Raw genomic sequence first — 18,961 nt, forward strand, 5'->3', positions numbered from 1 at the left:
GACTCCAGGCTCCAAATGCACAGGAACTTCCTAGGTGGTGGATCCAAGAGCCCACACTCCACCTGGGGAGCCCAACCTGTCCTCGTGCACAAAGGAGGGTTGCTGCCCACCTCACAGGTGCTGGGTCACCCACCCAGAGGCCCTCCCTGGGCCAAGCCAGGGCTAGTGCAGATCGTCCAGGTTCTGTGGTGGCTGAAGCCGGCCTGAGTTCACCTCGTGGCTGCCACTGTCCAGCTCAAAGCCCCGCCCACCTGAGGGCACCTGGGGCATGAACTGGCGGAAGATGCTGACACTGCCATGCCAGAAGGTGGGCTCCGGCAGCCGACCAACCACACTCCATGCCCGACTTTCTGGGTCATACGCCTCCACCACGTCCGAGAGTTCAAATGTGTTGTCGTAGCCACCGGAGACGTAGAGCTTCCCACCCAGGACAGCCAGGCTGCCCCCGACATGTACCTGCGGGCCAAGAATACAGATGAGAGGAGGCTGGCCCAGGGCAGGGCAGAGCCCTCACCTAGGCTGGGCCACAGGCATCCATCTAACAGGGAGTTGTCAGTGCTGTGGAGGGGCAGCTGAGGCGCTTTCTGAGTGTGGTACTGGGAGCGACACCGTGCAGACTTTCCAGAGAACAACTCAACTAGAATACGTTAATGTGCTGCCTACCACAGCTAGGAAACAGGAGGTTCCCCAACAGTCACACAGCATGCTAGGACTGGCGAGTAATCCTTCCCCTACAACAGCCAAGGTGGCCACCGTGGACACAGCCCGAGTCTCCCTGGGTGTAGGTCATGTTCCACACAAGAGATTATTTTGCGTTCTCTCTGCAACATCCCTCTGGGTAGGGACTACTGCTCTCTCCACCTTATAGATGGGGAAACTGTCCTGGCTGACAGAGGCAAAGCTGGGGCCTGACCCCAAAGCCTGGAGTCTTTCCAAACTTGCTACAATGAGTATGTGTAGCCTATTGTGGGGAAAATTATAAAATTATAGTATGTAAAATGTAAAGAAAATGATAAGCTAGGATGTCACAAACTGTTAAATCAGCCATGCAGAGGTCTCATGAGAACAGGTTTGGGAATTTTAAGTAAGATGGAAAAGAAGGATCTAGCAGGGCGCAGGACTAGATGTATGCCCAGTAGCCAAATATGGACAAGCCTTCCAGCCACTCCTCTCTCTCTCACACACAAGCAACTTTCTCTCTCTCCCTTCCAACAAGCAACCTTCTCTGTGGCTGTTTGAGCATCCTGGGGTCCTGTTTCAGACCACACAGCAGGCACTCAATAAATGCGTGACCAAGGTCAGTTCCTGGGTGTGAGGCCAGTGAGAGTGGGTCAGTACTCAGAGACTGATTGTCTGACTTCATCTCTTCTGCGGCCCCTTTGTTCACTCAGCCACCCTGAGCTGCTGGCTGGTCCATGTACATGCCAGAACACCCACCACAGGCCCTTTGCATGGTCTGGTCCCTCTGCTAGAACATTCTTCCTCTGATAATTGTATGGCTCACTCCTGCATACCATCTGGTCTCTGCTCAAAAGTCAACTTACCAGTGAGGCCTACATAGCCAAGTCTACTTCCTCCCCAACCCTGGTACCCCTGGTCCCCTCCCCTAGCACATACACAGGATGCCAGATGGGGCATCCTACTACTGACCACTGTCATCTCCCCACTATGGTGTCAGCTCCATAAAGGCAACAACTTCTGTCTGTCTGGTTCTCTGCTGTGTCCCCAGTGCTTAGAACAGTGCCTACCCATACACAGGTCTTCAACCAGCACTGGTCAAATGAATGAACTAACTGAGCTCTGTGGGCCTCAGATTTTACTTAACTTCTCCAAGTCTTAGTTGATCCTTAATAGCAACTCAAGAATAACAGAACCCCCTTCTGCCAAGTGAGATAACACTCCCTAACGCCTCCACACAAGGAGCTCTGGTGATGTAGCAGATAAGGCATTTGGCTGCTAACCAGAAGGTCAGTGGTTCAAACTCCACAGAAGCATGATGGGGCAACCTACTTCTGTGAAGATTTACAGCCTCAGAAACCCAAAGGAGGTCACTATGAATCAGAATTGACTCGATGGCAGTGAGTTTGGTTTTATTGGTTTAAAGGCTCCACACAGGGCCTTGCCCACCACTGTTCATTAAATGATAATACTACTTCAGCCAAAAAACGAGTCTGGCCTATATGTCAGATGCGCCATGCTGGGAAACTCACCTGATTCATAGATGGGATCTTGTCCCACTCGTTCTTCACTGGGTTATAGACATCTACCTCTGCGGAGTCATCCCTGTGGAGGAAGCGAGGGAGCAGCTGGTCAAAGTGGGGAGAAGCATCCTTGGTGGGAAGGGCAGGAGAGGAGGGCAGGGCTGACTGTAGGCCCCTTTCCTGTGAGGTCTTCTGACCACAGCTCCTTCAAGCCAGCTGGGTTTCTCTGATGCCACTTAGCAGCCCCACTGGCTAGGCAGGATCATATCCTGGTTCTCAGGCACCAACTCCAGTTATTCACGCCAGCCTGGCCCTGCCCAGGGCTCCAAAGCCTTGCTCCCCAAGCACAAAGGACATACCCCTTGAGTACTTGTATCCTTGAGTGGTTCTCTACCCCTAGCACTGACATGGCTTTCCCAACCCCTTGCTGCAGCCAGACTGGCTTCCTACAATGCTTGGACTTACAGCATGTTCTGTCCCAACTCAGATTCCAAAGAAATCACCGCCCTCGCCCCTCCAAGTCTCCTACTCATCCCTCCCATTCTGAGCTTCCTCTTCAGAGGACCCTCCATGACTGACCAGTCCAGACCAGACCTCCTGCCCCCACTGCACACTCCTATGTACCCTGGACCACTCCTCATCCACTGCCCTGAACACCACTGTGGGCCCCCAGTGCCTGCCCCATTCACTGCCATGTCCTCTGCCCAGTATGATAGCCACAGTTACATAAAAGAAGAGACCACCAATGCCCTGCACTTTGGAGTCAGGACCCTTCAGCCTGTTCGACACCCTTCTTTCCCTGCAATAAAAGGCTCAAAGGGACAGCCTTGAAAAAAAAAAACTACTACTAGAAAAAAATGGTAATAGAAGAATTATAATAATAATGATCATAGATTGGGGTGTTATAGGTTGAACTGTGTCCTCTAAAAAGATATGCTGAAGTCCTAACCGCTGTACTTATGAATGTGACTTAATCTAGAAAGAGTCTTTGTAGATGTAATTAAGAGCAAGCTATACTGATGGGACTCCTGAGACTATGACCCCTAGTTACCCTTCAAGTCCGGAACTGAACTCACTCCCATAGCTCCCAGCCAAATAACAGACAGCTACATAGCATGAACATTTACATCAGGTAGATACATACCTCAGAATGATCAAGCATGGGGGAACAGAAGGGCAGTATTTGCAAAGAGACAGGTCAGAGGGGCAGGAATATATAGGAAAGGACATAGGGAAGAGGTGGCTACAGGGAGGAAGTGGGAAGAGAGCTGTTACATTGTGGGCAATTGTGGTCAATGCCATGAAGCAAAACGTGTATGAACTGGTGTATAGAAAATGAATTTGCTCTGTAAACTTTCACCCAAATCACAAAAAACAAAGAACATCAGGATTGGTGGGAACTGCCAGAAGCTAGGGGAGTGGTAAGGAGCCTTCAGAGGGCGCATGGCCCTGCCGACATCTTGATTTCAGACTCCTAGTTTCCAGAACTGGAAGACAATAAATTCCTGTTGTTTTAAGCCACCCAGTTCATGGTACTTTGTACGGCAGCCCTAGGATATCAATACAAAGGGTCAGCAAGAATTTTCTGAAAGACTAGACCAAAAGTATTTTTGGCTTTGTGCACCAGACAGTCTCTGTTGCAACTACTCAGCCCTGTTGTTATGGCGCAAAAGCAGCTGCAAATACTACATATGTCCCAACAAACCTTTCCTTATGGACACCAGCATCTGAATTTCCTACAATCTTGCACGTTACAAAATAGCATTCTTCTTTTGATTTTCCCTCCAAATATTTCAAAGAATGCTTTTAGCATTCTTAATTTGTGGGCCATAACGATGATGATAATTAAACAGTGGAACCTGCTAGGCTGTCTTCCCCAGGCCTCCCACCCCCACAGCAGCAAAGACCTGCAAAGCTGCAGCCAGGAGGAGCCAGGCTCCGTCCTCAGCTGGACCTGATGCATCCCAGCCAAGGAGCCACCTCTCATGGAGCCAAAATGGGCACTGCTCAGGGGGAGGGACCGAGCCCAGGGCAGGAGTAATGAGTATGATCGCTGAGGGGCTGTGGCCCCCTCATGACACTGGCTGCTTCCCTGGGGATAGCACCTTCTGGAAGGAGCTGCCCAGAGGCAAGGGGACTCTGGGCCAGGAGTCACCTGCTTACTGCACCAAAACTCATAAGGTACCAAAGTGCTGTGAGCAGGTACAACTCCAGGACCAACACTCAAATGGCACTAGGCTCTGACCCCAGGCCCTACTGTGCCTGCCTAATAACCACTCAGGCCAGGTGTCCACTACTCCCCTAAGAAAGCCTATGGTTTGCAGCCCGTTGCTGTTGGGGAGGTGGGGCCAGGACCACCAGGGCAGACACTAGGGCCTGCCTCCTCCCACCCGCCCCTCAAGGCAGGGGGTACACCCTAATGCTTCCAGGTGAGGCAGTTCAGCAGCCGACTGGTGACCCAAACCAAGAAGGAAAGTAGATAGGCCTGATGTGGACAGAGTGGCCCTTAGGCCTGTCTTGCTCCAGGACCTCAGGATAGGAAGGACACTCTCAAAGACACCTGTCCTGGAACTGCTGCTGAGAGGCTGGGGCAAAGGCCCTGGCATGCTGATAAGCTGTATTTATAGCACCCCCACCCCCCTCTCTGAGGATACCTCGGCAGCTCCGGAGAGACAGCAGGCAAAGGGTCAGGGGCTGTTTTATAACAGGCTCAGGAGCTGGCTGAGATTCCAGGGCTTTTTCAGAGCTGAACAGAGGCTCCTGGCACATGGCCACGCCAGGCCTCTTGGCTACTTACATGACAAACAACTCTACAATTGTTCTCAAAGGTGCTGGTTTACCCTGAAAGCCCAGCTTATTCCTTGCAAGGAGCCTCAGGCCAGGATTGGGAGACAAAGACCAGTGCTGCTCACACTGAGAGGCGGGGGCCCAGGGCAACAAGCTTGCCTCCACTGGGGTGCCAATTCAAAGTCCAGACCAAAAAGGGGACAGAGGGGACAGTCATTCATACCTCCTCCTTCCTTCCTGGTACCAGAGCATCAGCAGGCTCTGAGCCAGGGAAGGCAGCAGGAGGTAGGTATGTATGTATATATAACAGACATGTACACAGAGCAGGTATATGTGTGTATATGTACACACACATACACACGTGGAAGCTATGTGCAGTGGACAGGGAGCCCCTAGCTCTCTCCCAGGTCCCCACTGACCCACAAGGAGAAGGCATTTGACTATGACCATACAGGCCTTCAAGATAAGCAGATACACAGTGACTACTGGCTATCACAGTTTACTCTGTGCTGCCTCCTGCCTGGCCCTGTTGTAAGTATAGTGACATTATACCTGAGGATATGGGCTGGACATCCTTGGCTCAAAGTTGTACCACCACTTCCAGCCTGTGGCTGACAACAAATCCTTCTAACCCTAAGCCTCTGGCCATCTGTGCATGGAGACAACAGTAGTGCCCAGCTCATCAGATGGTCATGGCAATCAAATATGGACATACACATGGAGAGCGGATCACAGAGCTCACCTGTGTCCATACACACATGGGCTCAGCGTGCACTTAGTAGAGTCATCGTTCCCACAAGAATCCTACTCTGGAGCTGCTTAATACCAGACCTCTCCCTGGTCAACAGCAGCTGTGGGTCCCCTGGCAAACACCATTCATTCCAAAAAGACTGATGAGCACTCTTGATGTCAGGCCCTGACTTGGCAGGTGGCAGGACTAGAAGGGAATGAGACTGCCCTTCAGCCCTAGGACAGAACCTGCTGGAAATGCTTGGCATGCAAAAACAAAATCCCAAGCCCATGTCATGGACTCAGCCCCTTGAATCCTGGTGAACCCCATGTGCTACAGAGTTCCCCTGGGCTCTGATCCTTATGGAAGCAGTTTGTCAACCTCTCTTCCATGGAGCCACTGGGTGGGTCTGAACCACCAGCCTTTCGGTTAGTAGTTGAACACAAACTGCTTGTGCCATCCAGGCTCAATATATGAGGATGCTTCACATAGGATGGTGGGAGCTGGTCCCCCACCTGCCTGACCACAAATCCTTGGCTTTCAATGTTAGTGGGGGTCAAGGGTGTGTTCTTCCACACTCAAGTATGCAAACAAGCTTTTCTCTGGCCTTTTTCAAATTCAAAATCCCTTCTAGGTACGACAGGTTCCTTTTTAACAGATGTCATGTGACAACAAGTATGACTCTTAATGGGATCCTCCCAGTAGAAGTCCAACAAAGAGGTATGGTTTTATTTCACTTCCATAAAGCCTCAAAAAAGTTCTCTGTTAGATTGATAAAGATAAGTATTGATCTGGGTGAAGAGAAGGGCAATGTACCAAATGTGAGTGATCAATATGGTGGCATCGAGGAAGAGAAAGACAGAGAGGTACGTGGGAGGTACAGACAACAAAGATGAACCCTTCTGCACATACAGTACTGCGCTGTCAGTGAAGGCAAACATGGGCATACGGGTGGACAGATGGGTGGACAGGCTGAACTAGTAGGCATGTCTATGAAGTGGGGAGTGTACCCAAGAACATGTATAGGGTTGGCAGACAATGGTCCTGTAATGTTTGTGTGTATGATCTGAATTCCCAGGTATATAGTAGAGCTGACAAGAGGCAAGACGGTAGTCACTGTTTGGTCACAGCCAGGTACCCAGAGGGACCGAGTATTTGAACCTGTGGGCTCGGGACCATAGTTGCAGGGGACATGAAGCTCAATTGGCATAGCATACTACACAAAACATTGTTCCACCTCCTACTTTGGCAAGTAGCGACTGGGATCTTAAAAGCTAGCAAGCAGCCATCTAGATGTAACGATGGTTCTCTCCCTGTCCAGAGCAAAGAAGAATGAAGAAAACCAAAAATTCATGGATACAATCAGTCCTAGCAACTGGTACATCATCCAATCTGCAGCCTGTATGACTATGAGACCAGAAGAACTAGATGGTGCCTGGCTACCAATGTCAACCATTTGGAAGGGGATCTATGTAGGAGATCCTGGAAAGAGAGGGAGAACAATGTGGGTAAAACTCAAAAATCATTTGGAGGGAAAAAAAAAAAAAGGGAGGGGGACCAGGTTTGCTGGTCCGATAGAGCCTGGTGGAACCACTGAGGCTATGGCCCCTAGCTGCCCTTCAGGTCTGGAATTAAACCCACACTTGTGGTTTCCAGCCAAGTAAAAGACAGGCATATGAGTTGAACATTTACCTGAGGTAGATATACTCCTTGGAGAGAACAATCATGGGAGAAAGAAGGGCTGCTTATGCACAGGGAGACAGCTCAGGGGACTAGAGGGCATGGAGGGATGGACACAGGAAGAGGTAATTATCGGGAGGAAATGGGAGGGGAGCTGTTGCATTGTGGTAAATTGTGGTCAATGTCATGAGACAAAGTATATGTGAACTGCTGTATGGAAAATGAATTTGCTCTGTAAATCTTCACCCAAATCTCTCTCTCTCTCTCTCACACACACACACACACACATACACAAAGTTCTCTGAAAGGACCTAACTCCAACATACTTGACAACATATAACCAGGACAACCAGGAAGCCCGTGGAAACTGCTCTAAGAAATGGGGTAGAGTAAATGTTCTGGGGTCTGAAAGATCTGGACTCAATCCCAGCTCTGTCTCAGTTTCCTCATCTGTGAAATGGGGAGTGCAGTCATGATGTGCCTGGCACAGGACCTTGTTTGGTATAAATACTGCAGATGGCAAGTTGGCACCCAGGGACTCACCTGACAAAGTACATGAGTCCATTCAGCGTCACAGTCTTGGGGGCGAAGGACCAGGGTGGGAGCTGGCCACAGTCCACCAGGGACCACAGGTCTGTGTCTGGGTGGTAGCACTGAATGACCATGGTCTCTTTGCCAGCCAAGGAACCGATGGCATAGAGCCTGCCTCGGCAGGCAGTCGTAGAACAGTTGTCCATGGGGTAGGTCATGGGCCGCAGGGCCTCCCATGAGTCAGTAGTGTGGTCATAGCGCTCCGTGCTGTCCGCGGCCACCACGTAGAGCAGCCCATCCAGGACTGAGGAGCTGTGGTACTCACGGGCCTTCAGCATGGGTGCCACCTCTGTCCACTCATTAACGCTCGAGTTGTACCTCCACACACAGTCATAGAGCCTTGAGCCGTCAGACCCACCTGCGACGCACATAGTGGAAAGAGTCAGCTAATGCCCACCTGATCTGAGTGAGTCCCCCCGAATTCTTCCTAAACTTCCACGGGGCCTTACCCCGGGGAGTAACTAACCGCACTGAACTTCAACCTCAACACATGTCCAAGACTTATCCTCTCTTCCCCTTGAGCTCAGCCCAGCTGAGGCTAAGGTAATGTATACTGACCACAGGCCAGGGAATAAGACCAAACTTCACCCCATAAAACAATGGCCTGTTTTGTGCCTGTGGTGAATTACTTGGTATGGCTTTTCTAACTGGTTTTTGTGATTTCCACCAGATTACTGGGTGGGACCATGCAAATAAGATGTATGGAACTTTAATGTGGAGACTGGTCACTTTTGTCATTCTGCTAGGCTTAAAATGAGTCTTCCTAGAAGCAGAAAGGGGGGATCTCACTGCCATCAAGAGAGACCAGCAGAGGTGGAGTAGAATGTATCCTTGGACCCAAGATTCCTGCGTTGGATTTCCTTGGCAGAAAGACAGCTGGATTGGCAGAGATGACCGGCTGAGGAACCAAGAGGCAAGAGTTGCTGGCTTGCCAGCCCAAGGAGTGAGAAAGCTGAGTGCTTCTGGGAAGGAGGCTTGCTGGTGCACTGAGGTGCACATAGGTGTACCTATCAGCAGAGCTAAAAGAGTTTTGTACTCCTTATCTGAGCTGGGCAGAGGCCAGGCCAAGAAGTCCAGGGCCAGAGAGGCATGTCTGAGGGCACAGCAGAGAGGAGACTGTCCTGATTAAGTTGTATCCTAAGAGTGTTCCTGAACTTGATTTGTAACCTGTTATTTCCCTAATAAACCCCAAAATCGTGAATATTGTCTGTGAGTTCTGTGTGGCCATTGCAATGAATTACTGAACTCAGCAGAGGAGTGTCATGGGAGGGATGGCTGGTGTCAGGATTGCAAAAAAGGCTGGAGTGTGGTGGCATGTCTGGCCTTACAGGAATCAGCATTGGGCTTGGGCTGTTGATGGTGATTCTGTCTCCCCCTTATGAAGTTAGAGGAGGTCAGAAAATGCCACCTCCACATCCTTTTTTGCAGTGCCACACCCATACTAGCCAGACCAAAGTCCAAGAGCCTCAATCCCAGATACACTGTCAAGTACCCCTCAACTGAATGGGATACCAGGTCGTGGATCACAGCTCTTGGGAGCCAGTGTGAAGTGCTGTTGGGAGGGAAATGCTCACCCAGTCCTAGGCTTTCTGGCAGGCTTGACCCAGGCTGTACAAGAGACTTAATCATCTGACAGTAATGTTCCAAAGAGGACTTGTAGGACAGGTAACAGAGGCGTGTTCTATTTGTAAGAACATATATACTTTGTACCAGTGTTCTGTGTATCCTTCTGTATGAATCTTCTCTTCCAATGTTGTGTTGTTGGTAGGTGCTGTTGAGTCAACTGACTCATAGTGATCCCACGTGACTGAGTAGAACTGCCCCACAGGGATTCCTAGGCTGTAATGTTTACAGAAGCAGATTGCCACATCTTTCTTCCACAGAGCCATCAGGTGGGTTTAAATCGCCAGCCTTTTGGTTGGCAGCTGAGTGCTTAAGCATTGTGCCACCAGTATCCCTTCTTATTTCAATAAAGAGCTATAAAAAAAAAAAAAAAAAGTGGTGCTGGGTGTATCATAAAGGAAAACCCGAGGTCTACTCAGGACACCGGGAGCTCTGGTAGCATAGTGGCTAAGACACTTGTAAGACACTTGCCTGCTAACCAGACGGCTGGCGGTTCAAACCCACCAGCCACTCCTCGGAAGGAAGGTTGGGCAATCCTACTTCCGTAGTGATACTGCCTCGGAAACCCAAGGAGGGGTCGCTATGAGTCAGGGCTGACTCGAAGGCACATAACAACAACAACAACAACACTCAGGACACCAGAATCCCTGGATGGTACAGACAATTACTAACGGACTCACTGCTAACCAAAAGGTTGGAGGATTGCATCTACCCAGAGGCACCACAGAAGAAAAGCCTGCCAATCTATCTCAAAAAAATAAAAAAATAAAAAAATTCAGCCACTAAACACCCTACAGAGCACAGTTCTACTCTGACATACACGAGTCACAGTGAGTCGGGAGTTGACCCGACAGCAACTGTTTTCAAGACACCAAAATCTCCATGACTCCAGGAATCCCGGGAGCTACATTACTCCTTTCTGAGGCTGGCGCCACTGGGCAGAGCAGGAGGACATTCTAGCCTTCTAGCACCCTGGGCTCTGAAAGGGAGAAGATAAAGGTCTAACACTTGTTTAAGTTAGCTCTGCCGGCCTTCTTCCCTTTGAGAAGGGTGTCAAAGGCAGCTGCAGTCGCTTTCTTATCCTATGGAATTCCCTACAAACAGCTGTAGGGTGACCAGGGCACTTGCCTAAACCCCGGATTAACTGCTCAGCTGTGACATTTATGGAAGGGTATGAAGAAGCGGGGGCTAGGCTGGCCAGTTCTGGAAATGAGTTCTCTGCTCAGTCATTGGCCAGACGTCAGAGGCGCCAAGGTTGCCAACCAACACCGGGGAAACCTCAGACTGGAAAGAGGGATAGATTCTGGCAGCAGCTGGAACCCCTCTGCACCCCACAGAACTGTGCCCAGAGAGCTGAACATTCCTCTGCCTGGGCTGCACCCCCACTGGCTAGCTCAAAGCCCCCCAGAGCACCAGAACATTTGTTCCAGAGGGAAGTTTCCTCCCAATGTGCCTGGCTGGGCACAGGGGGTAACAGTGAGTTGGGAGTTATTCAACTCTGAATATCCCCTGCTTGGTAACAGGACCACCAAAACCTGACTCCACTAGGTTCTGTCCTTATAAAGTGGTCAGACTGTCCCTCCTCATACCAGGGTAGGTAGACTCATGTCCAAAAGGGATTCATCCTTAAGCAAAAAAATATGGGAGAGTCCAGGACAAGCAAGCTGGGACCCGCCCACCATGACTCGGCAGTGTTTTGGGGTTTGGGCCAAGTAACTGGAAGAAAACCTAGACGCATGTGACTATGTTTACAATCTAAGGAGCTTAACCTAAACACCAAGCACAGATCCTAGGTGTAGGTGCCCCACCTGAGAGAACCTGGTGACGAGTGACAAATTAGTGAGTCAAGAGGCCCATGTGGCCCTGAGTGAGGGAGAAATCCCTGTGAAAGGGTGGATGGGTGTCTCACAGGGCATCAGCCTTGGATCTGTCCCTGGATTCCTCAGCGAGAGAAAGAAAGCATCCATTGTATGGCGTAAATGCCCTAGGACTTTCCGACCCAACAGGGGAGCATCTCCTGGCAGGGATCGGGTTCACCCAGGTGGACCCAGCTGGACAGAGAACAGAGGCCCACAAGCAACTACTTGTCCTGGCTCACACTGGGCCCTTTCTGCTGGTTGGAAGTATCAGTCCTAGAAGACGTCACGGTTACCCGTCTGCCAGCCTTGCTTGGGGGCGGGGCAGGGAGAAGTGGCCACCTGGACTCAGGTGTGGTTCCGCGGGGAATCAGGTTCTGTAGGTTTCTCCTCCAGGTAGATGTCCTCTCCCAGAGGCCAAGGCGTCCAACCCCTGGGACCCCTGCCTCTTCGGGGACTTGGAGGGGAACCCGGGATTAGTCAGTGCCCGTCACTCACCCGTAACATAAATGTCGTTGCCCAGCGCCACGATGCTGTAGCCCCCACCCAGGTGGTCCGGAAACTCGGCCAGGTAGCGCCACTGGCCCGTCTGCGGGTTATAGCAGTCGACGGTGACCAGTTCGTCGCAGTCCTGGTCGCAGCCGCCCACAAGCACGAGGATCTCGGCAAGGCCAGTGGAGGGACGCGGACGCATGCGGGGACAGGGCCCGCGGTCGTGGCGGTCATAGCGAGCTGCCTGGAAGTCGCGCGCCTCGCGTAGCAGGCGCAGGCAAGGCGGGCAGCGCGCCACCAGCGGCTCGGCCTCGACGTGAGCAAGCAGGTAGAAGCGGCGCACGAAGGGCAAGCGCACGGCCTCGAGCAGCTGCGGCCAGTGAGCTGCACGTCGCGGCGGGTCTGCCCGCACCCAGCGCAGCGCCAGCTGGTAGGCGGCTTCCTCCTTGGGAACGCACAGCCCGTCGTCTCGCAGGTAGCGCAGCAGGCGCGCCAGCGGCAGCCTCTCCAGCTGCTCCGCGCCCAGCTCGCCCACGTGGCGCAGGATGAAGCGTTGCGCTGCGCTCGCCAGCCCCGCGCAGCTGAAGGCCTCAGCGAAGTCCTGCATGTCCAGGCAGTTGGCCAGGTCGAGCTGCTGCTGCAGGAAGGCGCCGCACGCCTCCTTCACGGCCGGGAACTGCAGCAGGTCGGCGGCACGCAGCAGCGGCTCCGCGTTGTCGCCGCTCACTGCCACGCGGCCGGTGTAGCTGAAGTCAAGCAGCAGCTGCAGCATGTCGGGAGGCACTCCGTGCAACCGCACCCGCTCGGCGCGGCTTTCGCGCAGCTGCCCCGCGAACATGGCGCGGAAGTAGGGGCTGGCGGCTGCCAGCACGGCCCGGTGCGCCGGGAAGTCGCGCCCACCCGCCGCCTCCAGGGTCACGTCCAGGAACTTGCGCTCGGCGCGTAGCTGGCTCAGGCCGCGCAGCAAGCTCAGGGCGTGCGCGGGATCTGAGAAGGGTAGCACGGCCAGAGGCGCCGGCCGCTCCATGACGCCTACGCTGCACGGAGACCGCGGCCGGGGCCTGCGGAGAGACGCTTGCGCGTCCCGCGCCGCCGCGCTAAATACGGCCTGGAGCGGGCGGGGGCGGCGGGGCGGGGCCTCGGCAGCACCACCCACTTAACCCCAAACTGCCTGAGCTCACCTCCCTATGCGCCCCCGCCCCGGCGCTCCGGCTGAGTCACCGGCCCACCCACGCCCCGCTCCTCCTCCGCCCTTCCCGGGCTCCCAGCAGCCTCCGACAACGCCCAGGCCCGGGACAGAGGGTGACAAGTGCCTGCCAGTGAGCCGGGGACTGGGGCCTCTGGGCCTGCCACTCGTCCGCCCGCCCCGGCCTAAAGCTGAAGAGCAGAGCTCGGCGCTCGCCCCCGAGGCTACCCCGCGCGCGCCAGACTTCCTGATTGCTGGGAGCCTGGGCACAATGGCTCCCCCCCCACCCCACCTCGAGTTTTACTATTTCAAAGGATTGGTTGGTAACCCTATCGCAGGCAAATTTCTCACTATAGGATGATTCTTAAGAGTCAGGAGAAAAGCGTGCACAAACGTAGGGGTGTTTAGGTGGGGGTTTTTCTTGGAGCATCTGTAAATGACATGGGGCTAAATTCCAGGAAACTCCACTGTTGCTGTAGGAGTTTTAAACTATATGCTCATTACTTTGAGTCAGCGGACAATGAGTCTGTTTAGCATAGACTTTCAGGCTCCAAGGCCGCCCTCCAGAGGAGACAAGCCTGACTTAAGCTATCTGGCCTCCCAGGTGTTTTTTCCTATTCTGAGAGGGATACTGGGGTTCTAGGGACAGGGCCTTCAGCTCAAGGGTAGGCAGTATGACCAGCATCAACACCACTGCCATGAACACCAGGAGATATGGCCATTTCAGAATGACAGGAATCTGCCAACTTTCAATGGTAATTTAATGTGGGAAAAAAAAATTCCCTTACTTGAAAGGCTTTTTTCCCTCTGTCTAAGGTAAGCTCTGCTCAGTTTTAGAGAAGATCCTAGTTTCACTTCCACTTTCTGTTGCAGATGAAGCTAGGGTTTTTGCTAGTTACCAGTCCCACCAGTCCCACCCAAGGAGCTCTGGTGGCATAGTGCCCAAGGCACTTGACTGCTAACCAGAAGGCTGGCGGTTCAAACCCAGCAGCCACTCCTCGGAAGGAAGACTGGGCAATCTACTTCTGTAGTGATACTGCCTCAGCAACCCAAGGAGGGCTCACTATGAGTCGGGGGGCTAACTCGATGGCACATAACAACAACAGTCCCACCCAACACCCCGCAGGTCTTTATAAACATTCCTGATGAGCAGCCCAAATAGGTCCCAGGGCAGGCCTGACTGCTGCTAGGAGCTGGCTGTCATTTCTTGTTGTTGTTGTGTGCTGTCGAGTCAGCCTCGCCTCATAGCGACCCCTCCTTGGGTTTCCGAGGCAGTATCACTACGGAAGTAGATTGCCCAACCTTCCTTCCGAGGAGTGGCTGGTGGGTTTGAACCGCCAGCCTTCTGGTTAGCAGTCAAGCGCTTTAGCCACTATGCTACCAGAGCTCCTTGTCATTTCTTAGTTCCAGCTAAATCCAGCACAACTTTTGGAGAAGACATTTTGTTTTTATTCACTCTCCTAGAACTCTGGAGGTTCTCTCCCACCTGGGAATCTCTCATCATATTATCGTGAGAATATGAGTTTCAGGGTCAGTCTGGGAAGCATGAGCCTAAGTAAGAAAACAGGCAGGTACTGGCAGCGGCCTGTTGCCCATAGATGGACTGTTCACACAGCTATTAATGGCAGCAGCGGCAGCATTCCCGGGCCCAGGAGCCCGGCCAGTCGCTTACTTGGTCAGGCTTTGCGAGAAGAAAGTCTCAATAGCCAGGAAGTGGGATGTTTATAGGGAAAAGCACTGTAGTCCCTCAGGATCAGAATTCATCAACCCTGCATGAAATGGATGATTAAAACAGTAATGTTTCTGTGGTCAGAAATTGAGGAAATTTTTGTACACCTAACAACAAGAGGATTATTTAAACAAATCATGTTCCAGTCTTGCCATACAGCCTTGGAGACTAATGAGGCAGATATTTATTGAGAGGGGAAATGTTCATGTTATAGTGTTAAGTGAAAAGTCAGATTACACATGTTGTTGTTGTTACGTGCCATCCATCGAGTTGGACCCGACCCATAGTGACTCCTCCTTGGGTTTCTGAGGCAATATTGCTACGGAAGTAGATTGCCCAACCTTCTTTCCAAGGAGTGGCTGGCGGGTTTGAACCGCCAGTCTTCTGGTTAGCAGTCAGGTGCCTTAGGCACTACGCTATCAGGGCTCCCAGATTACACACAGTATGATCCAATTTACTGTATGTGCTCATATGCCTAAAATATATATATATTTGTTTGTTTTGTTAATTTCGCTTGCCTGGCTGCAATACCTGTCTTTCTGTACTAAATGTATATGACTTTTGTATTAAAGAAATAATACAAGCTTAAAAGAGAAAAAAAAAAATCAGCTCTTGAGAAAAATAACTATATGCAAACTCTTGAAGCCATGTGTACACTGTGTATCTAAGTCAATAAAAGAATGCAGCTAGAAAGTTTTAAATTTATCAGCTGTGCTTGGAATTCTGAATAACCTACTAACGGAAGTATGATATTTAGTCCCTCTTTTTATTCCTCAACCTCATGCCTTCCAAACAGGAACTCAAGAAACTCATTCACTGGAGTATGGCCATGTGATTGACAGTCAGCTAACATGATTAATAATAAGGTGTTAACTGTAGCCTCATAAGCAAGAGCTGGTGGAAAACTATTTATAAATTCAGCTTCAATCATAAAAGTTTTACAAGTTTACCTCTTTTGAAATCATGGAAATAGTCTAAGAAACTTGTTTATGTTTTAACAAAAAACATAAATTGTAATTCCACTACAATCCTAGTAACGTTTAAATAAAAAATAGACTATTTAATGTTGATGGTATTTGGATTCTAATTTTAGAGGGTCAGGACAAGAGGTGACTGAGATAACTTTAAAAGCTGCTGTTACTTTCTTTTTCCTTTGAGACCACTAAGGAAAAGACACTTTAGCATTTTAGAATCTGAGGAGCTTGTAACTTTTTCCTGTAACACTGATTTTTCTCAGTCTGGGCTGCCCAAGGTGTGATTTGTAACACATTTACTACATATACAAACAACAACAACAACAACATATACATATAGGAAAGGAGCTCTAGTGGCGTAGCGCCCAAGGCATTTGACTGCTAACCAGAAGGTTGGTGGTTCAAACCTACCAGCCACTCCATAAAGATTTACTGCCTCAGAAACCCAAAGGGTGTTGCTGTGAGTTGCAATCGACTTGATGGCAGTGAGTTGAGTTTTTATTATATGGCAGTGAAATATAAGGAAGAGTATTTTAAAGTGTATGGTACATCCGGTTAGTTATTATCTTTGTATTCTACCTGTATGATTCACGTTGTTGTTGTGTGCTGTCGAGTCGGCCCCTACTCATAGCGACTCCTCCTTGGGTTTCTGAGGCAGTATCACTACAGAAGTAGAATTGCCCAATCTTCTTTCCGAGGAGTGGCTGGTGGTTTTGAACTGCCAGCCTTCTGGTTAGCTGTCAAGTGCCTTAGGCACTATGCTACCAGAGCTCCTGTATGATTCATAATGAAAGAAATTAATTTGATTCTTTTACGCATAGGTTATTTTCTTCACTACGTGAAAAATTGACAACACATAGTTAAGAAACATTTATTAACGGTTTAAAAGTATTCACACATCTATGTTCATACAGTAGTAAAGATGCTAAAAAATAAAAACAATTAGTATTCTGAGTAATTTTCACTTTTTTTCTCTTTTGGAAATAAAAGTGAAGGTAGAAAACTGAAGGGAAGAAAAAGTTCTTCTTATATTATTCACCTGAACTAGTTCCAACACCAGAAAATAATTTAGGGAAAAATAAACCTTTGGTTATGTTTACACCCACAGTCAAGCATGGAGTTTTAAAATAGGAAGCAGAAAGCTTTCCTGAATGTTCCCCAAATGAATGTAGTGTAGCCTTCAGTGAGATTTAGGAAGGTGAAGCTATATTTGGTAACCAAATGAAAATAACTACATTCTCAAGTTACATACTAGGAACCATGGTATTCTTAGTATTTTTCAAACTTGTCACAACCTGTGCTAATGTTGGCTTTTTCTTTCTCTTTCCTCAGTAGCTATAATCATCTGAGAATCAGCATTAGGCTGCAGGCATAATTTTTTAAAAAAATCAGAAAACAAAGAATCAAAGACTTCGGGGATCTGGCGACTGTGGCTACTGCCCTTGAAGTAATCATGGAGGTCCTGATTCACTCTGTGGAGCCCAGGAATAGTTTAGTCTGCCTGAGGAAGAAACTAGACATTGAACAAACCTAAGCATGTCACACAGAGAAACTCTTTGCCATGAAGTTAATTCTAACTCATAGCGACCCTATAAGGATGAAGTAGAACTGCCCAATAGGGTTTCCAAAGCTGTAATTTTTACCAAAAGAAGCCCTGGTGGTGCAATGCCTAAGGCATTTAACTGCTAACCAGAAGGTTGGTGGTTCAAACCCACCAGGGAAGATGTGGCAATCTACTTCCATAAATATTTATGGCCTTGGAAAACCAGCGGGGGGGGGGGTTCTCTATGAGTTGGAATGGACTCGTCGGCAGTGAGTTTGGTTTGGTTGGAATCTTTACCAAAGCAGATTGCCATATCTTTCTCCCACAGAGTGGCTGGAAGGTTCCAACCGCCAGCCTTCTGGTTAGCAGACAAGCACTTAACTACTGTGCCACCAGGGCTCCTTATCATATACAGGAAATCAACTTTATTAATGCATAGCCATGTGTTATGCTGTTGAATTTGGGTCAATTACTGGTATCAGTCCTTTTTTGAATCTAGGGATGGGATAGTAAGTATTAATGTCTAACTCTTTCCAAAGGGCCAAATTTCTAAGGGAAATCAGAGGAAGGAGAGACAAAAGAAGATTCCTGTCCATTAAGTTTTCTCTTTCAGTGGAGTGGCAGGCAGGACGATAAGCATAGTATACCATGGACTGCTGGTCACAAATATGTAGTAAGAATTGCCATTTACTGAAAATTTATTCCAGAACTATCTATTGAAAAGCTACTCTGAGCAAGTATTATCACTTAAGTCTGAAAATCTGTCAAAAGACAATCCAAGTTGGGATTTACTGTCCTCAGTGAAAAATAAAAAACCCAAACTCACTGCCATCCAGTTGATCCCAACCCACAGCTACCCTTCCTTGGGTTTCCAAGGTGTTATCTCTATGGAAGTAGATTGCCCAGTCTTCCAAGGAGTGGCTGGTGGGTTTGAACCACCAGCCTTCTGTTAGCAGTCGAATGCCTTAGGCACTATACCACCAGTACTCCCAAGATCCAAATATAGAACCCTGAATTTGAGGCTGTTTTGTTATGAAGTCCATTATCATGCTAATTCTAAGCAAGACCTTTATTTCAATTGAAGTTTGAGAATCAGTTTCTTAATCGGTATGCGGGTGAGGGAAGATTTAATGTTTATGTGAAAAATTTTACCATAGGCTGTATAAAAGAAAGTAACAGAAAACCAAACAGGAAACAACAAGTGTTTGTAAGGATATGGAGAAATTAGACTCCTCATCATTGCTGATAGGATTGTAAAATGGTACAACCACCATGCAAAAGAGTTTGGTGGTTACAAAAGTTAAACATAGACTTACAATATGATTTAGCAATTCCATACCTAGGTATATACTCCAAGAATTGAAACAGGAAAGCAGATACTTGTACACCAAAGTTCACTGCAGCACTGTGGACAACAGCTAAAAGACGAAACAGCCTAAATGTCTATCAAGCGGGGAATGGATAAATAAAATGTTATTATCTAATTGTTGTTGTTATGTGCCGTCGAGTGGGCCCCGACTCATAGCGACCCCTCCTTGGGTTTCCGAGGCAGTATCACTACGGAAGTAG

At 49.5% G+C, this 18,961-nt stretch overlaps 1 protein-coding gene across 1 annotated transcript; it reads right to left on the reverse strand.

The window, feature by feature from the left end:
* Positions 1-162: 162 nt before the first annotated feature.
* Positions 163-12,987, reverse strand: KLHL21 (kelch like family member 21). Its single transcript, XM_007942586.2, has 4 exons — positions 11,967-12,987; positions 7,942-8,347; positions 2,211-2,283; positions 163-456 (listed from the first exon to the last, which is right to left on the reverse strand). The coding sequence occupies exons 1-4, from the start codon at positions 12,985-12,987 to the stop codon at positions 163-165; spliced, it is 1,794 nt and encodes a 597-aa protein (XP_007940777.1).
* Between the last annotated feature and the right edge of the window lie 5,974 nt (positions 12,988-18,961).

The sequence above is a fragment of the Orycteropus afer genome, unplaced genomic scaffold (genome assembly GCF_000298275.1).
Source record: "Orycteropus afer afer isolate SDZICR_OR568_19922 unplaced genomic scaffold, OryAfe1.0 scaffold00094, whole genome shotgun sequence".
Taxonomy (NCBI): Eukaryota; Metazoa; Chordata; class Mammalia; order Tubulidentata; family Orycteropodidae; genus Orycteropus; species Orycteropus afer.